The sequence below is a fragment of the Phasianus colchicus genome, chromosome 1 (assembly GCF_987193195.1).
Source record: "Phasianus colchicus chromosome 1, bPhaCol1.hap1.1, whole genome shotgun sequence".
Taxonomy (NCBI): Eukaryota; Metazoa; Chordata; class Aves; order Galliformes; family Phasianidae; genus Phasianus; species Phasianus colchicus.
The window spans coordinates 81,936,216-81,952,819 of NC_143436.1; the positions used below are offsets into that span (position 1 = coordinate 81,936,216).

At 40.8% G+C, this 16,604-nt stretch overlaps 1 protein-coding gene across 1 annotated transcript in view; it reads right to left on the reverse strand.

Annotated features, from left to right (window-relative positions):
* The window catches only part of GTF2E1 (general transcription factor IIE subunit 1), a 51,668-nt gene extending 35,088 nt beyond the window's left edge, over positions 1-16,580 (reverse strand). The window contains exons 1-2 of the mRNA XM_031613165.2: positions 16,456-16,580; positions 8,179-8,656 (exon numbers count right to left, since the gene is read on the reverse strand). Of these exons, the coding sequence (XP_031469025.1) occupies positions 8,179-8,626 (448 nt within the window). The 5' untranslated portion in view covers positions 8,627-8,656; positions 16,456-16,580. The remainder of the gene's footprint in view (positions 1-8,178; positions 8,657-16,455) is intronic.
* Between the last annotated feature and the right edge of the window lie 24 nt (positions 16,581-16,604).

The following is a 16,604-nucleotide window of genomic DNA, read 5'->3' on the forward strand; positions in this document are numbered from 1 at the left end:
GCTGCACAATTGATCTGATCACTATAGAAACCCCATGTTTTTCACTCACTCGTACAACTGATATTTCTTGGTAAGCTGGAAACGAGTCTGAACTGACACAATAAACTGACTGAATGTTGCCAGAGGGGATGTCATTAATTTTTCAGAGAGTGTAACAGATTAGTGGAAAAGGGTGTTTTCCAAGCTCACAGATGAAGGTTCAAATGCTCATCCTCAAGCACAGAACTGAGTGGCAACAGAGACCAACTCTGACCTTCTTTTCACCACATGACAAAAAAAAAAAATTCACACCTTTAAAGTATAAGCAGCAAAAAATACTTCCACTCCCCCTTCGCCCCCCCAAAAAATCTCCCTCCCAAAACCAATAAGACAAACTAAAAGCACTTTACCAGACTGACAGAAGGACTCTCCTCCCTCCCCTCAAGGGCAAGGGATTTCATTTTTCTGCAGCATAAATGCTTTTCCTTCAGTTATTCTCCATTTCAGACATTGAAACAAAAGATCAAAGAAGAGACTATCACTTCACTATATGTATTGAAAGTTATATTCTGAAGTCATTTTCCTTTAAGAATGAACTGAACTTGAATCATAATGCAAGATGCTACATATTTCTGTCAACAGAGGATCTACTTTTCATTTAAAAAAATTAAAAGAAGAGAGATTATAAGGCTCTTCTTACATCTCCAGACCGAAAAACAAGTTAGTCAGAATGATTCTAACTACGGAACTGGCTTCAGGAAATCACTGTAGGCAGCTTTCATTTGTCTCCTAATACTTGTATGCAGCCTGGTTTTGTCAGGTCAGAAATGCTCAGGAGTCACCCCCCTCTTAATAAAAACAATGGGAGCCATATCTCACCTTTCCCTTGCCCCAGATTAGACTCCTTAGCATTTACCATGTTTTCTCCATTTTTAGACATCTTTTTACCCAATTATACTTTTTTTCTGACAGCCCCTTCACAGATTTGTGCAACTGAGTGCCATCAATTGGAACAGGGTATCCAGGGGAGTGATGGAGTCACTGTCCCCAGAGACAGAACCGTGTAGATGTGGCACTGAGGGGGACAGCTTAGTGGGTATGTTGGGGCTGGGTTGATGGTTGGACTAAGTGATCTTAGCAGTTTGTTTGTTTCAATCATATTTTGTTCAAGACTCCAAAAGACCCCTTCAGAATGCACTGTCAGATGGGCAAGTAGTTTTTTTTGTCTCCCAGAGAAGCCTGAGGCAGCACTTGTGCATCCAAGAGGTACATTCAGAAAACTCAAAAACCAAACAAAAAAATACAAACAAACAAAAGCCCCCCAAAACCACAAGAAAAATACTTCCTCTTGAAGGAATACCAAATGAGCAAAGCTTCTTTGCTATTCCACTATTCTAGAAAGTGCAAACAGTTCCTTTTTAAGATATTTTCCATCCCATGGGCAAAGCTGATGAAAATCTCAGCATTTTTTCTTTGACCTCTTTTCCCTTCAATTCTACTGTTGCATCATCGTCCCTATTTCTGACAGATTTGAAGAAACTTTTTAATATTGGCTTTTAAACTATTAAAATAGTTCTTTTAAGGTATTTTTTGGTCTCACATTTAACTCACATTAAAGATTTCCCTAATATCATCTACCTACTCAACCTGTACATCGTAGGGCTTTTTTTTCCACAAGTTGAACTGGAAGGGTACATGATGGATAACATGGAAGGCTTTTGTTTAAGCAGGATCCTTATCTATTCTGCATTCCACATCTCTGGCCTGAGGATAACCAGGGGACATTCAGGTTGGATTTAGATAAAGATTTCTACTCTGAAGGAGCGTGCAAGCATTGGAACAAGCTGCCCAGGGAAGTGGTGGAGCCACCATCCCTGGAGGTGTTCAAGAAATGTGCAGATATGGCACTTGAGACCATGGTTTAAATGGGCATGGTGGGGATGGGTAAACAGTTAAACTAGATGATCTTAGGGGTCTTTTCCAAATTTTATGATTCTACAGCATTATAGCTGGAGAAATCTACATAATGAAGCATTTCATGGTAAAGCCCCATTACCACCTACTTCCCAATATCGTATGACTTATGGACTCACAAAGGATTCACACAGATGCCAATTACTTTTTACTGTTACTCCACTGTAATTATTTCTTGGACACAGTATAAATAGCAAATACCAAAAAAATTCAAAAGATATCAACCAAATTTGAAGTGCATTACAGAAAAACAGCATTAATCTCTGCTTTTTTTTTTTTTAAAAGCACTTTGGAGCCACTTGGTATTATCAAGAGGAGCTCTATCACTTATTCTTCTCAGTGTGCTAATAAAAGCACCGTCCCACAAGTAAAAGGATTCCAGATGTGCTTCTAATCTGACTTACAAGCAGAAGCCCATGACTAAAAGGATGACACTTTGCAGATGGTATTACTGAGCACGCAGTATCAAAAGAACAGCAAGATAACAGAGTAGAAGAGAGGAATGGTGCAGTTTAGCTTTCAGGATATCACTGCAAACGCTTCTGCAATGTTCACAGATCTAGAGATTTTACTGTTATCTATTTCAATTTGCAAAGCCAAAGTAAAAGTGAAAGCGATAACCCTTACTTGAAGGACAAATATTGCCTGCGCTTCTAATAATAAGATGTCCTCTGCAGACAAAAATCCTATCAATATTGTAAGTAAAGGCTTGCATTTATCAGATTAAAAAAAATAAAAGTGGAGGCACACCAGCCAGAGAACAATCTGGAGTACAGGGAAGGGACCAGCCAGCACTCCACAGGCAACAGCACTGAGTGTTGGATTTTGCCTGGAAAGAGGCCTTTACAGTCTTGGAGTCTCTAACATTACTGTCACCTATTTCTCTATCAAGTCAAATAATCCTTGGTTAGACAAAAAGATACCTTTCAGAAAGAGCGTCCAGCTTCAACTCATTCCCTTCAGGTTATAGATAGAACCTACATATTCCTTGTAAGGCTTTCTGAAGAGTATCCCTACTTTCATAAAAACACCTATTAATTTTGATGTTTTTCTTCAGTTTTTCCCTCCCTGTAGCTCCAGGCCTTATCACACTGGAGCAGAGCAAAGCTGACAGAAGTATTCTTGCAGCTTTTGCCAGAAATTTGAATAGGAACAATGAAACTAAGCAGAGTATGGATAGTTTCCTTCTGCTGGAGTGTGCCAAAAGCTTTGTGTGGCAGGGCAGACAAACAAAATGTACCTGAAAAGTCAAGAAAAAAATCACACTGCAATGCGTTTGCAAACAGTTGGAAAACTAACAACAAAGACCATGAAAAAAATCTCACAGAATTTAAAGTTGTTCAAAATTGAATTGCTCTGAATCCTTTCTTTTTCAGGAAAAGTTCCTGGTCTGCCAATTCACATACAGACTTTTCAAGTCCTGCTTTTGGCTGCTAAGGCTGTCAACTGCTGTAGTAGGAGTATCATATAACACACAGACAGCAGTACATGGTAGACAGAGCTATCTAGAATGCCTATTTCGAAAAATCGTTCAATTTAAAGGACAAGAATCAATCAAGCAAAACCAAATCAGATTGAATATATAGCATGAATGCACAGAATGAATAGCTCAACGTGATTTTTTTTTCTCTAATGGCTGAAAAGGAGAGAAATCAAAGAGATGTACCAGAGATGGACAGGAGAGCTCCAGAAGAAAAGGCAAGGCAAAGAAAAACAAGTAGAAGAGTGAGCATAGGAAAAACAACAAAATAGATAAGACGGGCTCATTTGAATTGGATGAGGAAGATATGAAGAACTTGCCTTGAGTAAGCAGAAATCCAGAACAATAAGGCAGTTGTGGTCTAATAGCTTGCTGTGGATGAAGTCAGGAGTTGAGTGCCCAGAAGAAAAGGCTCCAGATAAGGCAAAAATCAAAGACTGGTCAAATTTCTGATCTTAATAACAAGGCCCAAATCATGTAAAAGCTCAGCTGAATAAATGATGCCTCAGTGTGATATAAGATGCTTTGTGCCAGGTACAGATAACCAGCATCTGAACACGTGTACTTTATAACAGGAATGCATGTAATGAGTGACAGTAAAAGGAAACAGGGGATGAAGTTCAAGGTGTTGTTTCCCCTTCTAGAAAATTGAGTCTTCCACCTTTAACTATTCTTCCTAAAATGCATTTCCTAACAGCTACCTAATAAGTCTCATGAACAGCATGCTACTAGTACAGTCCATCTCCAGGACCACTCAGATTGTAACAGCTATTCATCAAACCAGGACCAAACCATGGGAAGGCAAGGTGGATATAAGTAGTTAGCTGCTGCAATATTCAGTAACAAAAGACTCTAGTAATTGCAACCACAATTAAGAATATCCCAACAGCATCATCTTCCTAATTCATGTTACTCACCTTCTATCCTCTTATTTCCATTATTATTTACATCTTACCTAACACAACATATGAATGTAAGTAAGAGACAACTGCAAGTACATTTACTGTTAACATTATACTTTAGAATAAGAGAAGTGAAAGAAAATAAGCCTGTATAAAAATTAGATTGCAAACATAGAAGTGAACAGAAAAGTTACTTTATTTAGCATTTATTTTCTTTCAAATATCAAATTTACTTGCTACCCTGGTAGATATGCTGACAAAGTTTGGTATTTAGAATACATGAGGAAATCCTGGGCTTAATACTAGCCAGTGTAATGCACTGCAGGATCTAGTTTCTCTCACTCCTCCACTTCAGCCCCACTCTCCCAATTGCAGTTTCTAGTCACATCATTTCTTTCAAATTGACCTTGAGTTTGACAGTCAAATCCAACACTAGTCTAGATTTACAAATATGATTAGAGTTTGAGAACAGGATACATCAGAGACCTTCCCCAACCAGACCCACTTAATCATGCTACAGAACACATATCCACAAAAATAATTTCCATTTTTATGACATTCAACAAATCAACCAACCTAAGCCAGTATGCATAGAGAAAAGAAGACAGCTCCCTCTACTGGGTGAGATAATGCAGCTCTTGGGTCCACCTCTCACCCTATAGAGACCAAACTAGCACATATGTAAACTTCTAAGATTTACATATATATTTTTTTAAGCCAATCCACAAATTACTATCTAATTGCTTAGACTGTTCTATAATTCCAGGAATTATAAGTTCCTGTAGTTTCTACTTTTAAAACCACAGGAAACAGCAATCTTTCCAAAGATCTGTGGAAGAGCCAGATGAAGTAACATCCCAGCTGAAGGTGAAACACTTGAAAAACCAGAGTCCCTTATGTCAGTTTTCATTGAAATCCCAGGTCTGGAAGCAGACAGTTCAGCAGCGTTATTCACAGTACGCACTTAACACCTGACTTTTCTTACTGTTATTCAATTAAACCTTTTCTTGTACAGCTCTGCCTCAAGAGACAGTCCTTACCTTGTTTAAGGGAATGGCTGTAGCTTTCTGCCTGCATGAGGCTTCCTCACAACGGCAATGGCAGACAATTGCTAGCGTGTGTACAGAACAAAGCAATGAAAGATCAGAGCGCAGGTCAGGCAGCAGACCACAGCGCAAAGGTAAGGCAACGATCAGTTGTCAAGTGTTTATAACAGGATCTCTTTGGAAGCCTACAGTCTTTTTTCCTTTCTCAGTCAACTCATGCAAAAAAAAAGGCTCAAAGACAGATTTTATTTATACAGCATTTGTGTTTTTCTTACTGTAGTTCTCAAAACATTGAAAGTGGTTAAGAACTGTCAGCACTGCGCAGCAAGCCAGACTGCAGCAATTCCTATCAAAAGCAAAGGCAGGTCAATGGGCAGAATGCAAACCTGAAACCTCATGAATTCAAGTTCTTCCTACATGTTTTCTGTTGCAATTAGCTGAGTGAAACAAGCGTGATCTTGCATGCTCAAAAAGACTCTCTTCTGTAGGACTCTAGGATATTCACCTCCGTATTCAAAAGCCTGGAAAGATAACTGCAACTTTTAAACCATCACTGCAAGCCTCTACAGTAACACCAAATCTACCTGCAAAAAGAGAACAGCTTATCCAAATGAAAGCTCTTAATATGGTTTTCACTGTTATTATCAATTCTCCAGGTACAGTTGGAATGGTAATGCAAACTTATTTTGCATTGCCTATATCAATTGACCTAGAAGGTTAAAAATGCTCAAAGGAGCCTGACCCATGTTCACGGAGTGTAATAAACAAACTTCTGTCCCTTGTTCAAGGCACATTGCAGGTAGGTTTTTTTCCACTGTTTTCACAAGATTTAATTAAGTTTTCACCCAGGCTTCTCAGACACAGGGAATCTTTTAGTTAAGATATATAAACACTACGATGACAAACGCAAACTTGGTGTCTGCTCAAAAGTATTTTTCAAACAAAACTGAACAGCAATCAAAGCATGACAATACATCTCTGTGTTCCCTCGTCACTATCATTCAGTTTCTCTTGGCAAACACTTTCCCAGCCTTCAAACAATAATCACAACTTGTATTGAAAAAAAAAATAAACGCCTCAGTTTTATTCCAAAATTATCCACAAACGGAGTAAAGCAGATGTGAAGCAAGAGGGCCTGTAGTCTACCTGAAACAGACAACGGATGAAGTTGGGACACTGACACAGACAACTGCAGTTACAACTTTGTGATTGTGACAGAGTGATCACAAGCACAGACGGACATTAGAAACCTTCTTACCATCACTGATAAGGAAGGGGAAAAGAGAGAGCCTGTTCTTCTAATCCTTCTTTCATTCTAGAGCAATTGGTCAGTTTGCATTTGATTTTTAACCAGAAAAGAAAAAAGAAGCAGAAGGAAAGTCAAGAAATCTGAACTGTCTCCAGTTGTGCATGACAAGGACATTGAAGAAGCAGATAATAGAACAAGATGCCTTTTAACAGCAAATTGCCATTAAGTTTAGCTACTAGCATAGAAGATGCTTTCCATGCTCTGTCTGCTCCACAGACCTCTCTGGCCCTGCTTTTTGATTCACAATATTTTATTGACGCAGCTGCTGTCCAGGAGCAGCTCAGGTCAACCGTGACTGAAATACCCAGGGCTTTCAGCTGCCCTTCAGCTCTTGTGCTGCCAGGAGTTTCAATGAGTGGGAGAGGTGAATGCACAGCACTGATAAGGCATCCTTGAAAAAGGGTGGCTATTCATTGTACAATAAAGCCAGATCCCCCTGCATGCCTTGTTCAAATTTCTCTCTGGGAAAGACCTAAGAGTCTTAGTTCTTTTCTGATATGAAATTCTAGAGGACAGGGAATGCATGTGGATAACACAAATCCCTGTTAGAATGCAGCCGTTTTTACTTAAAAAAAAAATGCACACAGGGCAAAGAATTCAAATGAAAAGATTTAAGAGTAAGGAAAATAGTTCAGAGAGGGGAGGCCTGATGCCCAACCTCTGCTCCCTGCCTTCACCTCAAAATAATCCCAGATTGGAGAGGCAAAATAAGATCTCATCAGGCACAGGTGTTCTTCCCTCACCGGTACAGATTCAGACTCAAAGCATTTGGACTGCGCCAGCAGTGACACCTTGCAATGACTGATTTTATATGCATGAGACAGATACACATCTCCACTGAGACACAGACTTGGAAAAAAAAAAAAGTTGTTTATTCCCAACCACAGACAAGTCTGTAATTAATTCCTTTTAACTTTTGTGAGAATGCTTTACACTGGGGAAACTAGGTCATGCAGTATAATGAAATGGCTAGAAGAAAATTAAACAGTAATAGTTTACTCCCTGCATGCCCATACCTACATTATAAATTTTCATATAAAGTCAGCAATTTATATGTCCTCTCGACAAACGAGAAGTCAAGAAGTAAACGACAGTTTAACCACAAGATCAACTTATATCAAAAAGCCACCAAAAAGGACAGACTGCCTTTTTCATTCTTGAATTTGATTGGAATGAGACCTTCATTTCTCCATTTCTTATCACTCAAGTATATCTATCTACAAGCATTTTACCAGAATTATTATTTGCCTGTACAGATAACATAAGAACAACCCTGTCCATTACCAAAACTACCAGCAGGGCAGTAAAGTATGACTCTTTAGATCACAGCAACAGTGTATAGTATTTTTGTATTCACATGTTTATCTCTGCAGAAACAGAGTGCTCCCACCTCCCACCAGGCTTGAGAGAATCGCTCTAAGACTCCCTTTCTTTAACACCCAACACTCACAAATGAGAAAGCCAGAGCACTGCCCCCCATACTCTTACCTGCCCTGGGGTCAAACAGCTGTTTGGCCTCCAAGTCTGTGAAAGTACTGAAGCAAATGGGGCATTTAAAAGAGGCGCGATTGGTGGAGTCTCTCTCATCCGTCTCGATCCTCCTCCTCATGTGGTCCAGCTTGTACTTCACCACATTCACCAGCAGGCGGTAGTTGATGAAGTAGTAGTTATGGCGAGTGGTTTTTCCATCTGCAGCTGTCTCTACCCTCATCCTGCATTTGATGAACTTGTCACCCTTAAGGGTGTTGAGTACAGACCGCAACTGCTTCCGATCAAATTTAAGGAGCTCTAACATGTCCTCTTCCTTCACACAGGGGTTTCGGATGAGAATGTCCAGAGCCAAAGCATGTTCAATGCCATAAAAACCACGCACGACATACTTGGCGAGGCGCTTGAGAGCTGCAGGGACCTCAGTGAGGACGTCTGGGTCAGTCATAGCAGCTTCAGATCTTGACCTTCATGTATACTGCAACAACAACAACAGAAAAAGGACACTTCTGAAGTCAGAAGACTACTTTTCATGTATCTTTCCTACAGCTAGGAAAACAATGTGGCATTTTTCCTCCTTAGAAGTTAATAATGTCAATGCAACAATCATAGAATTAGGAATTGGTACCTCAAATTCATAACAAGACGGTAGAATTAGAAAGTGGTACCTCAAACTCATAACAAAATGATGGAAAGCAATAGCACACAAACTGCTACCTTAACATTCAGCCAATTGCAGTTCTACTCAGAGCTGGAATAAGAAAGCAGTCTTGAATCTGAGCTCCAGCAGACAGCTTCCTCAGTGATGGAACTTTTATCTTGGTAGAAGCAGGAAAAGGCTACAACAAGACAGGCCTTAAGACAGCCCACAAGAGTGGATGTAAGAAGTGGATGTAACAAAGGGAAGCAACCCTTCATATGGCACAAGGCAAAGATTTACTATCATTTCACAAGATTTTGTGCATTTTCCCTCTGTTATTTCAAGCCTACCTCTAGCCAATAAAAGAATTTCCCTCCGCTCAATGCACATATATATGGAAGGTTCAAGGTAAGCATGAGTATTATACATGCTTTGGAAACACGCAGAGGCTCGTACTTCCTGTGAACATCAAATAAACCTTTGGTCTATTTCAATAACAGCCTTTATTCTGCTTTAGGGTATGAATAACCATTTCTTCCTCCAAGTCTCAAAAAAAAGCCCAACGTACCACATATGAAGTTGTTTGTTCTTCATTGCTAAGTAATTTTTATCTGTGAGCTAATGTCAAAAATAGTTAAATTCTGCCAATCTCACTTCAAGATTATTAGATTTTTCCCACACTGAGCATGTACCTCCCCAGCACTCGAGTCTTAAATAGAGAAAAATGGGAAAAGACAGCAGAAGGAAGGATCTGGATGGGTGTCTTGTTTTTTTTCCATCGTTATCATAAAACACGTAATATCCTTTTTGACAAACAGTATTTTTACAGTACTTTTCTGTACTCCCCACAGTAATACACCCCCTGAAATTATCAAGCTCTATATGTTTACCCCCCAGCTGATGACTCACTTCCATCAGGTAAGACTGCTCAAAGATTCGTTATCACTTAGCACAGTAACCCACTTGGATTTTATCTTTCATATGAAAAATGCTTCCCCCTCAAAAACTTAAACACCATTAGTCATTGAAGCTTTACTTCTCTTTAGCCCACCCCTACATTCCTCTCAAGGGTTACAGCCAGCGCAACTCCAAAGCGATTCAGCCTTGCTGAAACTGTGGTTTGTTGGTTTCATCTCTTGAATACAAAGGACATTCTTATTCTTTTCTTTTAAAACACTTCCCCGCCTCAGCTATCTCTTTCTCTGTCTTAAGGCCAAATATTATTCACAGTGCTCAAATTGAAAGGAACCGAACAAAATCTGTTGTCTGTTTGTTGGCAGGCAGAAGTGCTTATAGAAAACAGTGCCTGGATGTCCAGCTTCAACTTCCCTTCAAGGAAATCTAATTATGTTTATCCCAGCATGAATTAGCCGTGAAGCAAGTATTTCTCAAGTCAGCCTTCTTCTGCACGCCTCATGCATAATGGTTGCAGCCTCAGAAAGGTCATTTTTAATGGAGCTTTGTGTTAAACTGGGTAAAGATAAAAGCGTTACCAATAAAGGATGGCCCAGTATGAATTAGCCATACAGGACTGAAAACTTTTGCATAAAGAAGCCAGAGTCCGTGTGAATAGTCACAGGTTATTGTCCCTGAAAATCTCTTTCATTCTGTTAGTATTTTCAACAATTTTACAATCCCTTAGAGCTAAGCCTTGGTTTTGACTGAATCCGTCAGCAACATTTAGACACCATAAAACTGTGTCAATGCAGAATCTAGCCAGAAGCTTTATTCATTCAAGTTGAATAACTCTACATACTCAGAGTGTTGCACTGAGTCTAAACTAGTAAGATTGACTCAAAGTCACATCTGGCAACACAGAAGTAATTTAAAAAGACAAACTTTGGAAGTTGAGACATTTCTAAGAGCTGATCCCAGAAACAAACAAAGAAATCTCTATGAACTCTGTAATTCTAAGCAAGCACATCTCACTGTGGATATGTCACAGCATTTTCTCTGCACCAATCTCATTGATTAGACAGCTATAGAATTCTGCATTTTCCAAACAAATCTAAGATACAATTTCCTGAATTATGCCTTATAAGCTTATATTCAGACGCACAAGACACTAATAAAACAATATTTCTGTAAGAGCATGTAGAATCTTAAAATCATAGAACCAGAGTATCAGAAGGTTGGAAACGACCTGCTAGATCATCTAGTCCTACCATCCTCCCATCACCATTGCTACCACAAGCACTAACCCATATCTCATAGCTCCTCATCCAGACGCCTCTTGAACACTGCCAGGGACGGCGACTCCACCACCTCCCTGGGCAGCCATTGCAGTGCCTGACCACTCTGAGAGAAAAAGTTCTTCCTTCTGTCCAACCTAAACCTCCTCTGGTACAACTTGCGGCCATTTGGGTCCTGTTTGTTGTCTGGTAATATAGGCCAAACCCCTCCTCATCACAACCTCCCTCCAGGAAGTTGTACAGTGCAATAAGGTCTCCTCTGAGCCTCCTCTTCTCCAAACTAAACAATCCCAGCTCCCTCAGATGCTCCTCTTAAGACTTGTGCTCCAGACCCCTCACCAGTTTTGTTGCCCTTCTCTGGACACGTTCCAGGGCCTCAGTGTCTTTCTTGTAGTGAGGGTGATGTACTTTTAACTACTGCTGAGAACCATGGGAGATATTTAATAAATTTTCTTAGTATCATGTGCTGGGATTCAAACCTCTCCATCAAGCAGCACCAGGAGTTTGCATACAATTATTTCTTCTCCCTTACTGGAGATCCTAGTCACATCAAATCCCCTTTATCCTCTCACTATACTGGGTATATCTTGCACATAACATTAGTTTTCTTCCAGGCACAGATATATGGAAATACATGCATACTGGAAACACCACAAATCACTCTCCCATCAAACTTCCCTTCAAGAACATGAGCCTTTGAGTGAAAAAAATACGACTAGTGTCAGCTTTAAGGAAAAAAATAAAAGAAAGAAAGCCAAAGAACATCCTTATCAAGGCCAGAATCTAGCATGGTGTCTCTAAGAGAAACTGACATCTTGCCACCCTACCACAAATAGTCCCAGGCTGCAGCATGAGCCCAACTCCTTGCTGTCTTTCATTAGCCAGGACAGGATCCATCTCACAAACAGTAATCCAATGCTACAAGAATACAGTTATAAAATACAAAAGCAATGGATTTTACCACTGTCTTCTTAAGCAGTGATTTTACATCCCATCAGAGCACTGAAGTCAAACTTGAATTAATTACATGGGCAAAGAAATATGATAACATCTCCTAACAGGGTTTTAATGGACGTGCATCTGTTTCATAATAACATCCGTAATGTCTTTAATGTATGAACTTGAAGGGACACTATCTGGGAAGAAAAAAAAAACCAAAACAAAAGAAAAGAAAAGCAATGGCCAAGATAAAGCACTATGCAATATGCATCTACAGCACCAATAACAAAGCATACTAGACAAGACAATGCTCTGGAACACCCAGTTTCTAAATTGAAACATGGCCTTGATTAAAAGACTACTGGGGGAAATGTTCTATGTAGAATTACATGAATACAGTTCAATATTATGGATATATGAAGAACGTAGATGTAGATGGTGCTACAGTCCTATTGTAATAACATCTGTTTTTTGAAAAATCTGCCGGAAATAAAGGTGTACAGTTACACAAGGTAATAAAAATCTGTTGAATAAAGAAATGCAAAATAGAAACCATACATAAGGTTGAATGAAATGCCCAAGACAAAGGTCTTGAGCATACCCCGAGATGTCAGAAAAATTTCAGTTTCGGGTTTTAGTTTTTTTTGTTTTGTCCATAATATGAATTTTGGCATATTAGGAATTGGCCTATTACGTGATTAATTCAAGTAATTCACCTTTAACTTTCCCTGTTCACTTTCTGTCTTTCTTGTATTCATGTTTGAAATTTACAGAGTCCCTCACCTTTAAACGTGGCTAAGTATGACAGACTTTTAAGAGCCTCTGTGCTCCATGTCTCCTTCCAGTGGTCACTTGCAAACTTCAAATCTAGCTTTATAATATCTAATTCTAATAAAATGAATAACTGTCCTCAGGAAGATGACAGGGCTGAGCCAAGGGAGTGATTCTGAACCTTCCTGAATACAAAGAAGGGAAGCATAAAATGGGAATGGGAAAACTTATCATCAAAACTTCAAATGTATACACAAAGTAACTTTGGCCACTATCTCAAGTTTTGCCAGGGGAGGTTTAGGTTGGGCATCAGGAAGGTTTTCTTCACAGAGAGGGTATGTGGGCAGGTATTGGAAGAAGCTACCACGGACGTGGTTTAGTGCTGGCACTTGGTCGGTCAGGGCAATGGCTGGAACATCTTTTACAACAAGAATGATTTTAGGATTTAAAAACGGCACGAGATCGCAATCTGTGCAATATATCCCTATTATCCAGAACTGCCTTTATACCACATCATTTGCAAAACCAAAGTCTTTCAACATCTCATCAACAGCCTACTGAATTCCTTTCCCTGTAAACTGCAGGAACACTGCCTGTATTTGATGTGAAATCATTCACTTTCTTTGCAAGACCTACCTGTCCTGAAGTATTACAGCAGAAAATTGTCTTCTTTTGACATTCCTTAAACAGAAATCAAGTGGCCATGGCTACCTTTTTCTTCTTCTTAAAGCTCATTTCCTCCAGAGCTGCTTGTCTCCAGAAAAGAGTGCTAAGGAATGTTTACTGGTAGAAGATCAGGCTTCAGCTTGCTATGGGAAAACTGGGGAATGATACCATCAGTTCTGTGAAAAACAGGATGCAGGTGGGCATCCCTGCTCCCTCTTATCTGCTGGCAAGGCCCAGAAGATGGGAACAAAGGAGTTTCTGCTGAGAGCCCAGAGCCAGAAGCTGCCACTCCAAGGAGAGCTGACTCAACCACTTTGGACTCATAAAGAAGTTGGTGCTACCATAGAAAAGTCATCATCATCAATGAAACAATGACGCCTGATGACCCACCACTACTGAAGATCAATGACTGAACTACAAACCACGCTGGATCCATGGTGGTGATCTCCCTCTCGCTTCCTACAAAGACTCCTTGCTTCTATTTCCTATCTTTTCTATCACCTTTCTTCCCTTTCCCATCTCCCCGATTAAGATTTGTAATAAACTGGTCGGACCAACATTTGAACTGTTGTTTCTTAATCTCACACCGGGTATACAGATACCAAAGAACCTCCTCTCCCTCCTACAAATTGGAGCGAGACAAAAGCCCAGCTGAAAATATGATGTTTTCACCAAATCTTCTCTGCAAAAATATATGGAACTTCAACTAAGGCAACAAAGCCTGACCGTGCAAGCAGAAGCTTGAGAATTACATTCTGAGCCTGCACTCGTCATCACATTCATGATGTAACTTCACATATCAACAGCAAGACATCACTGAATTTAAGGACCACCTATGCGTATGTATACATACAAACATATATTCAAAAGTACATCAAATGCATAGTAACATTAACAGTTCAGTTGTAGATGTAGAAAAAAAGGTGGAATGTACTATTTGCCGAAGTGAAACTTAGTATCTAAAATGGTGAAGATACAGTTTCCTGTTACAGCTTAAGTTAAATTCTTCCCTCATACAGAAAAAGATCTTCCTCTTCCTTTGCTGCCTGAAGCTACAATCCAACTCCCATCTTGTGCTGACTTCAGTGATTAGCTGTTTACGAAGTGAGGTGAATCAAGCTGATAAAAAGTGAAAAACCAACACACACATACACACAAAAAAAACAACCCCAAAATTATGGTATTTTAGATGTAGAGCAGTTCAAAGACCACGTTACTTAAATTACTAGACTAGAGCAAAGTAGATAGAAGACAGCATGTCTAAGGACGTAAAAGACTGAGCCTTCTGCAGGTGGTAGCAAAAAGACACTCTAAGCAGGGACATCATTAGCTTACACAACGTAAAGCATTCCTTATGTGTATACTAGCAGAAGCACACATTATTTTTTTAGATTTCCTAGCATTGGTCCACATTATCAAGTGACAATGCTTTTTTCTTTCCTCCTTCATTTTATGAAAAAAAAGCTTTCATCAAAAATATCAAGCCTAAGAAATCTAAGATTACACTTAGAGTACAATGTGCTTAACCCAGTGCTGCTGGTTAAACTTCAGGCTGGAAAGCAGCAGTAATTCTCTTTCATATCCTAGATTGAAAAGACCTGGTACATCATGCCTTTCACCAAGACAGATTACACAAATGACAGACTCATAGAATGGCCTGGGTTGAAAAGGACCACAATGATCAGCTAGTTTCAACCCCCCTGCTACGTGCAGGGTTGCCAACCACCAGACCAGGCTGCCCAGAGCCACATCCAGCCTGGTCTTGAATGCCTCCAGGGATGGGGCATCCACAACATAAGTCTGACTTTCCGGTATTCAGAAAAGTAGTAACAAAGTATATGAAAGTATTAGGCTCAGAAAAGTTTATCAAGGTGTAGTAAGTAAGTATATGCAAGCAACAGTAAGAAATAGAGAAGCTAAATAGCTACAAGATATAAGATTAGCTTTAATTCATCTGGTTTCTTGATTTGAAGAACTTCCTGAGGCAGCCTCCATGAAAATAAACTGGAAGTAGCATCCTAAAGGGAGCAGTAGGTAAAACTCCATTCATTCCTTTTTACTGCCTTCTTCCAAGCACGTGGTCCTGCCCTCTACCCGTGACAGCTCTTGCACTCATGGTACTTTTCTGTGCATCAATTTAAATCACTAAAGGCAGAGAAAAAGGCCTTTTTTTCAACGGTTTAGTCAATTGAGCCTGCTCATGGAAGACTCCTGATGAGCCACAGAGCCAAAAGTGAGAGGATGCCAGCGCAGGGAAGAGATACTCAACTTTTTGTGGCTGAAAGATGCTAAATCACCTATACTTCATTAATTTGCACCCTAACAGTGCCTGCTGAACACTCTCCTCATAACACTGATCTTCCTTTATTCTGAGCCAACTGTGATGATATAGGATTGACTGACTGATCGATTTCACAGCCCACCATGAGATGAGACACTCATCAGCTCCTCTGGGAAGCATCAACCTCACAAAGCAAGAGGAAAACTACTGCACACAAAGAAAATAGCTTGCCAGCCTGTGAAGCAGACGGCAGCAGAGCCCAGGCTCAGGCACTGGTTAACACCTACACAAGAGGGAGGTTATGCACGTGCCTTTTGGTAGCAGCACCACGCTGTCTCAAGGCACCAGGCTCATCCCCAACCCCACACGAGGAGCTGGGCCGGCCTCCTACACCGCCGTGACAGCCCAGCTCAGGACAGCACCCCTTATGCCACGTGCACCGGCTCCTATGCTCTACCGGCTGTTACAAATGATGTTTTCAACACCGGGTTCTGCGAAGCCCTCTGGAATGGGAGACTCGAGGGGCTCAGCAGTACCACCAAAAAAAATAAATTTTAAATAAATAAATAAATAAAGCCACCACAAAGAACACAGGAAGCAAGGCGGGCGCCGGTTCGGAGCCCAGGCCGAAGCAGGGGGAGAAAAGCAGCCCCTCAAGATGCGGTCAGCGCAGCTCCCGTGGGTGCTCCAGACTAACCAGGCGGGTCCCCGACCACCCGGGCCCGGGCCCGGCTCCCGGCGCGCACCGCGGCAGGCCCGGCGGGAGGCCTGCCCGGGCCGGCACTGACCTGCCGCCGCTGCCAGCTCTCCCTCCCTCTCCGGGCGGTGCTTCCGGCCGCTCCGCCGCTTGCGTCAGCACTGCGCGCCGCTTGCGTCAGCGAGACGCCCGACCTTCCGCGCGAACCAATCGCATCCTCTCAGAGCTCCAGATGGTCCC